We start from the raw sequence: 6,536 nt of genomic DNA on the forward strand, positions 1-6,536 counted from the left end.
AAATATTAAATTAATTTTTTTATTATTTTATTTAAAGGTACTGTAAACCGTGTTCACTGTTTCTATTTTATGACCACTCGTACAACATGCTTTTTAATCGTATTTTTACAGATGTATCAGATGGTTTAATTTATAAGAAATAGATGTTCAACTTCTTTCAACTTATTTAACGTGAATTTTTTTTCAAACTGTATAATCTTTATCTCACCAAAGTTAATTATAATAATATACAGTCCAAAAATGTTTGAAATTGATTTTTGTACAGAAAAAAATTTAATTTTTCAAAACCCTAACTACCGCTTAACTACTTGATTATAATTGACTACTAAGTAAGACAAAGGAAAGCAAATCATAGTATCCAACTTCAAGAGTATAAAAAAAATATAATAAAGTTATTGTATCAACGGTATCGTGCTTGGAAAATACAAAGTACAATTTGATTAATAATTATATTACGAACTCTCAAAGCAAATGAGCCATGTCAACTTATTAATTACTTGACTCATTAAGATATTTATAGTTTTAGTCCTTATTCAACTTGTCCTTAGACAATTTGTTAGAATTAAAGTAACAAGTATATTTTATAAGAAGGCCATTTTATAGGAAACCATGGTATTAATTTTAGTAGAAAAACCTAAGTAAGTTATTCAAATTTAAAATGTGTTTTTACTATTAATTTAATTTTTGGCTATAATTTAATTAATGATAAAGTAATAAATTCATAAAAAAAAAAATAAAAGAAAAGAACCCTAAAAATAGAGTTAAAAATAATTTAAGTTGAATTCCGTAAGAAAATAATAAACGTTTATAACACTGATATTATGTGTATTAATTTGATTAAATTAATTTAAATTTGTAATACAAGTTAATTTATGAACATACCAAGTGATGCATTGTAAACTTTATACAACGTTTTAACGGAGTTATAAATAATAAATTAAGTATAAGGAAAACAATTTTTTTTAGATTATTCGTTTTACTTAATTTATTCAACATACATGAGATGTATATTTTATTTTGGGTTAATATATTTTGAAAATGTTCAAAATTATATTGTTATTTTTGTAGTTAAACCAATTTTGAACGAACAATCATTTCAATTCATGCCTTCATTGACATCCAAAGAATACTTTAATGTGTAATGTTTTTTTTTTCATGACAAAAGAATTATTCAGGTATGAAAAGTTAATTTCGAATAAATTTAAGCTAGATTGTGTTAAGTCAACTGATCACACGTATGTCATTAATATGTAAGTTAAACAATATTATGTGTGCTTTAAGACCTATTTATCTTTCAAGCTGAGAATGTGTGTTTTGATAAACTTATAATTATGATTGTTATGAGTAAAATAACTACAGTAACTGTATATATTAAACCTTATATGACCTACATATAACTGTATCTATATGTAATAATATTTTTAACTAAAGGACTAAATACTTCTTAATATTTAAGAATCGTACAAACTTTTACAAAGATTCTGAAACTGCTTAAATCGTAAATATGCATGTCAAAAGCAGCTATGAAAACACTTATAAATCAACAATATACTATACTTAATACTATAAAATTATTATAATAATACCATATTTTTTTCTAATCAGTAATTATAAATTTTACTATGATTAGTCTATTTGTCACACAGTATAATATTTTTTGTTGTAAAAATATGTGTACACAGAGTAATTTGTAACAATACCTACTATGTATCGTAATCAGCATAGTATCAGACACATTTAATTTACATTAGCCTATTATAATTATTATACTCTTTATAATCAATAATAAAAATATCTTAACTCAGATTGTTCAAACAAATAAAGTAAAAATACAGTGAAAATATAACAAGTAATATTGTAATAGATACAAATGTATAATATTATTTCAGTATTAGCGCACACTTGGGCATACCGGAGTGATTTTTTATAAAGAAAATTGTTATTATGAAACAGAATTAAATACGTTTTTAGCAACAGAATATTGATTAAAGTCAACAGATGATGAATGTTTCCTAAATTTATTAAAAATGATTTTTATTGTGATGCCTATTTATATTGTGTAGATTTAATAGAAATTAATGAAAATTATTTGAAACTACGAAATTCATTACATGTTGTAAGCATGTAAGTGGACCTATGCGAGTGAATGCCAACTACTGATGTTAGGTAATATTAAAAAATCGAAAACTATTAAAAAGTAAATTTCTTTCATTGACACAATTTAGTTATAATGAGTACCTAACCTAAACAAGTAATTTTTCAAAAAATTATATTTTTTAATATTTTTAATTGTATATTATTAGAAAACAATGTAATTTTAAATTTTATAAGTACTAGTTAAAGTAAGTAGTTCAAATATTTTTAACAAAAATCTGAAACCGATTAATAATTAGTATCGTAATTATTTATCACGAAAAATTGTATTTATTTATTCATATAATTGGTAATTCTTGATAGCAAACAAACTTCATTCAAACATTGTAATCTAATCACGTTTTCACGAAAAGTAAAAATTAACTTGCGAAACATGATAAACTAAATTACGTAATAAAAATTAGGTACGTAATTAAAACTATTATTATAAAAACTTTTAATACTCAACACATGAATTAAAGATTAAAATAAAATTCTGTTGTATATTAAATACGATCACTTGATGTAACATTTTTATTTTTGTTTTATATATAAAATCCTCAGTGGTCTCTAAAATAATATAAAAAATTAATCGATAGAACTCGTAAATATAATCATATATTTTATGTACAATGATAGAAAATGACTGTAAAACACTTAGTACAAAAACTTATCAAACCGAATTGCTTTCATTAACAAATGGTAAATTTTAGTTTAAACATCTGAAATTAAGCTTGAAGTTAATTAATTATCGAATAAAGTATTAATAAATACATCCGAATAAAATATATTTTAATTAGCAAACGGGCAAAAACAAGCAATCTACACCAAAAATAATACCCAAGTAGTTCTATAATTATCTGAACTGTATTTGAGGATTATAATTAATAATCTTTTTAATATTTGAACATATTACGTATAACATTAATTACATTTTAATTCTTATTTGTTTTCTAATTAAAATAACCATTATCATAACCAATATCATAACAAATAAATTCCATTTCTAATTTAATAAAATTAAGAGTAATATATACAATTAAACGTAAAGGTAAAAATTATAGCTAACTGCACATAAAGCATTTGTCTCAAAAGTAATGCGTCCCATTTTGTTCTGTATTATGTTATAGCACATAGGTCATAGCTATGCACGCTAAAATCGATAAATGACTATATAATAATTGCTAGCGGTTTTTCAACTTACAAAAACTTTTCAACTTACAAAGTTAACTACAGTGGTTTACATGTTTAGTAATCAGTAGTGCACCTAGAAAGGATCAGCTGATAAGGCAGCACCTGAGCCTATTGTTTAATTGTTTAGTTTTATGATAAAGTGAGTTAGAATATCTAAACGATTAATAACAGTAAAGAACTAAGTATCTTAAAATTAAAAATCATAAAAGAAATCTTAAAACAATACAACAAATTAGAGTTATAAAGTTTTCAAGCCGTTAAAACAGAAAAATCTATTTTTAACGACTTAAAAATGTTATGATGAATATACTTAATGATTATACTTCAATGGATTTAGTATTGGTATTAAAAATATCATCGTATTTATTATTACATAAATCATCGTCTAAATAGTAATAATGTCAATAGTTAATGAAACATTTCTTATTATTTCTGAAATAGTTAATAATTAGCCGGTATTGACTTACCTTGACTGGTAAATAACTGTGATCCAAAGGAAATAGTTGTTTAAATAATAAATATTGGTTCCAAAATTTGAAATTATGCCACTTACTTTAGAGCTCTTATTGATAAAGCTTAAAAGCTACCATGCAAGCCGAATAACATCTGACTATACATTTTACATAGATTTGCAACTTTTAAGAGGTTGGTATATTGAAATACGTATAAAGTTTGAGTTTAAGTCGATATTTTTTACGTGACTACAATAAAACTTGAATTTGAACATTCTGGATAAGATAGATTATTTATAAATTAAATAAATCAATTGTCTACAACACTCCTTAAGCGAATATTTTCATTTTAATTAATTTCAAAATCAAAATTAGAAATTTGTGAATAGATAAATTTTTTTCAAGATACTTTGGTTATTAACATATTCTGTTTAGAAATATTTCGACAGGTTATGATTTAAATGTGACAGACATTAATGACTACAAAGACAAGGCTTGGCCTTTAGGAGCTTATAATGATGATGTAAATACCTACCACATTTATGATATATTTAATTATGATTAAACCTATACAATTCTAAAAAATTATATTTTTTATAATTATTATTATGATATGAATTATCTCAAATATATTTTATGTTATAGCGAATAATTATAGAAAATCGCATTTCTTAATCAGTCTCCTCGAAATTCGAATTTAAAACCGTGCATTTTTTATAAATAATTATAGTTCTAATAAACTCATTACAAATTATATTGAATTTGAAATTATAAACTAATCAAAAATCTAATTTTATTTTTATAATACCTAACTAAAAATATAATTATATCGTATTTATGAAAATACATTTTTTTATCATTAATTTCATAATAATTTTTACTGAACATCTAGCAATGGAATTGTATTGTAATTAAATTGTGTCAATTATTGAACACGTTGTATTAGGACTCTACTCTAAAAGTTAACTTTAGTTTTAATAATATCGTTGTATCAATGCGCAAATTTAGTGAGGATTATTATTTTTTTCTATTATTTTAATTTTACGTACCAGCACTATTTGGATTACTCAAATCAATATCGGCTAATTACTACTATACAAAACGCATAGTAACTCGTGTAGAGTTGATAGAAATTAAATTAATTCTCTAATTTTAAAACATATTTAATATGTTCACGGGTTTGTACAAAGGTTGTGGGACACGACGCACACGAAATAAGTAAACTGGTCATGTACGTACAAAAGAATATTTATATTATTTTATCTCATTACGATAAACAAGCTAAATTTTACAATACACTGGTAATATTAATGTATCTTAATCTATACACGTAATAATAATTAATAGGTATTACAATATGTCAATAAATAGGTGGAGTGTAGTAGTGTAGGTTCATAATAATAGTAATAATAATAATAATAATAATAATAATAATAATGAAATGTACAAGTCATGAGATGATAATACAATAATGCAAAATAGGTAGTGATAGTAATAATGTGAGTCGAAGATCTATCTCGTCGCGGGTTCTTCGCCGTACTCCGCCTCGTACAGCATGTGCAAGATTTTCATGCGCATTTCGGCGTTTTTGCGAATCGGCAGACGGCGCAACGCGGCCACGCAGCTCAGCGCGAAGTGTTCGTCCGAGTCGTCCACCGGGTCCGATGACTCGTCCGGCCGTTTCCGTTTGACGGCGGGCGAGTCCATCATCATCATGGACGGGTCTTGGTTCTGCACGTGAATACCGATGCCATTGTAGCACGGGCACCCGGTGCTCGGCGGCGTGGTCAACTCGGCCTCGCACATGTCGGACGCGATCGACACCATGTCGGCGGTGTGCGGTTCTTGTCGGCTGTTGTTGTCCATCGTGTCGTCGTTGTACTCGTTGCCGTCAAAGCCGCCGCCGGACATCTTGTAACTGTGAACAAGCGAAATGCGCAAAGAAACGCGCGTTAGTGTGTGCAAACAATGGCGCCTCGGCTAGACCGCTGCTGAGCGTGCAGCTGGGCCCATTATTATGTCGTTGTTATTACTCTCTGGGCTCGATGTGTGGTATCAGAAACGCCATTTCGTTGTAGTAGATCCACATTTTCTTCTTGCCCTTGGGCCCGAACGTCCTCTGCAACCGGTGGAACCGCATGAACGAATCCCGGAGCGTACGCCATCGTTTCTTGACTTCGGCCTCTGGAAACGAAGAACAAAACGAAAACAAATTAGTTATGATTTACATAATAGCGTGTACAATGCGATATTATTAATGCGCGACCGCAGCTGCAACGGCGGTCAGTTGAAACGTTCAAAAGGACTCGCTGCGTACCGGATTGCTTCATGATGTCGGCCACTTCGCGCCAGGCCTCGTCCCTGGCCGACATCTTTTTGCACGCCTGCACGCTTCTGTCGTACAGCACGGGCCGCCGTTCGATCTCGCTGATCAACTGCTCCTCCATGTTATCGTCGTCGCCGGGCCGCCGCCGCCGTCGCCGTTTCTGTCGCCGCGCTATGGTTGTTGTTTTCGAGATATTCTCAGGTCCGTCGTGCGGTCGCCGTCTGCCTGACCGGGCCGCCGTCCGTTCGCTGTGTTTCGCTCGTAGCACGCGGCCAAACGACGCGCGGACCACCTGTGCCGGGTTACACTACTGCCGCAGTGCCGCGGCGGCGGTGGCGGCGGCAGCAGCGGCAGCAGCAGCAGCGCAGCAGCAGCAGCAGCAGCGGCGTCGGCGGCGGCGGCGACGACGACGACGACGACGGCGACGATGG

At 30.0% G+C, this 6,536-nt stretch overlaps 2 protein-coding genes across 5 annotated transcripts in view; one reads left to right on the forward strand and one right to left on the reverse strand.

Annotated features, from left to right (window-relative positions):
- Positions 1-6,536, forward strand: part of LOC112688589 — a 98,868-nt gene that overhangs the window by 33,152 nt on the left and 59,180 nt on the right. The gene's annotated exons all lie outside the window — the stretch shown is intronic.
- Positions 5,012-6,226, reverse strand: LOC112688591 (transcription factor Adf-1-like). The gene is made up of 3 exons (XM_025561868.1): positions 6,097-6,226; positions 5,813-5,963; positions 5,012-5,697 (listed from the first exon to the last, which is right to left on the reverse strand). Exons 1-3 carry the CDS (start codon positions 6,224-6,226, stop codon positions 5,292-5,294), a joined length of 687 nt encoding a protein of 228 aa, XP_025417653.1. The 3' UTR covers positions 5,012-5,291.

The sequence above is a fragment of the Sipha flava genome, unplaced genomic scaffold (genome assembly GCF_003268045.1).
Source record: "Sipha flava isolate LNK unplaced genomic scaffold, YSA_version1 39_pilon_pilon, whole genome shotgun sequence".
Lineage (NCBI taxonomy): Eukaryota > Metazoa > Arthropoda > Insecta > Hemiptera > Aphididae > Sipha > Sipha flava.

Coding starts and splice junctions, on each gene's coding strand:
- LOC112688591 (XM_025561868.1), bottom strand. CDS start 6,226: ATGGAGGAGCAGTTGATCAGCGAGATCGAACGGCGGCCCGTGCTGTAC. Junction 5,964..6,096: donor CGACATCATGAAGCAATCCG/GTACGCAGCGAG, acceptor CTTCGTTTCCAG/AGGCCGAAGTCAAGAAACGA. Junction 5,698..5,812: donor CCACACATCGAGCCCAGAGA/GTAATAACAACG, acceptor GCTTGTTCACAG/TTACAAGATGTCCGGCGGCG.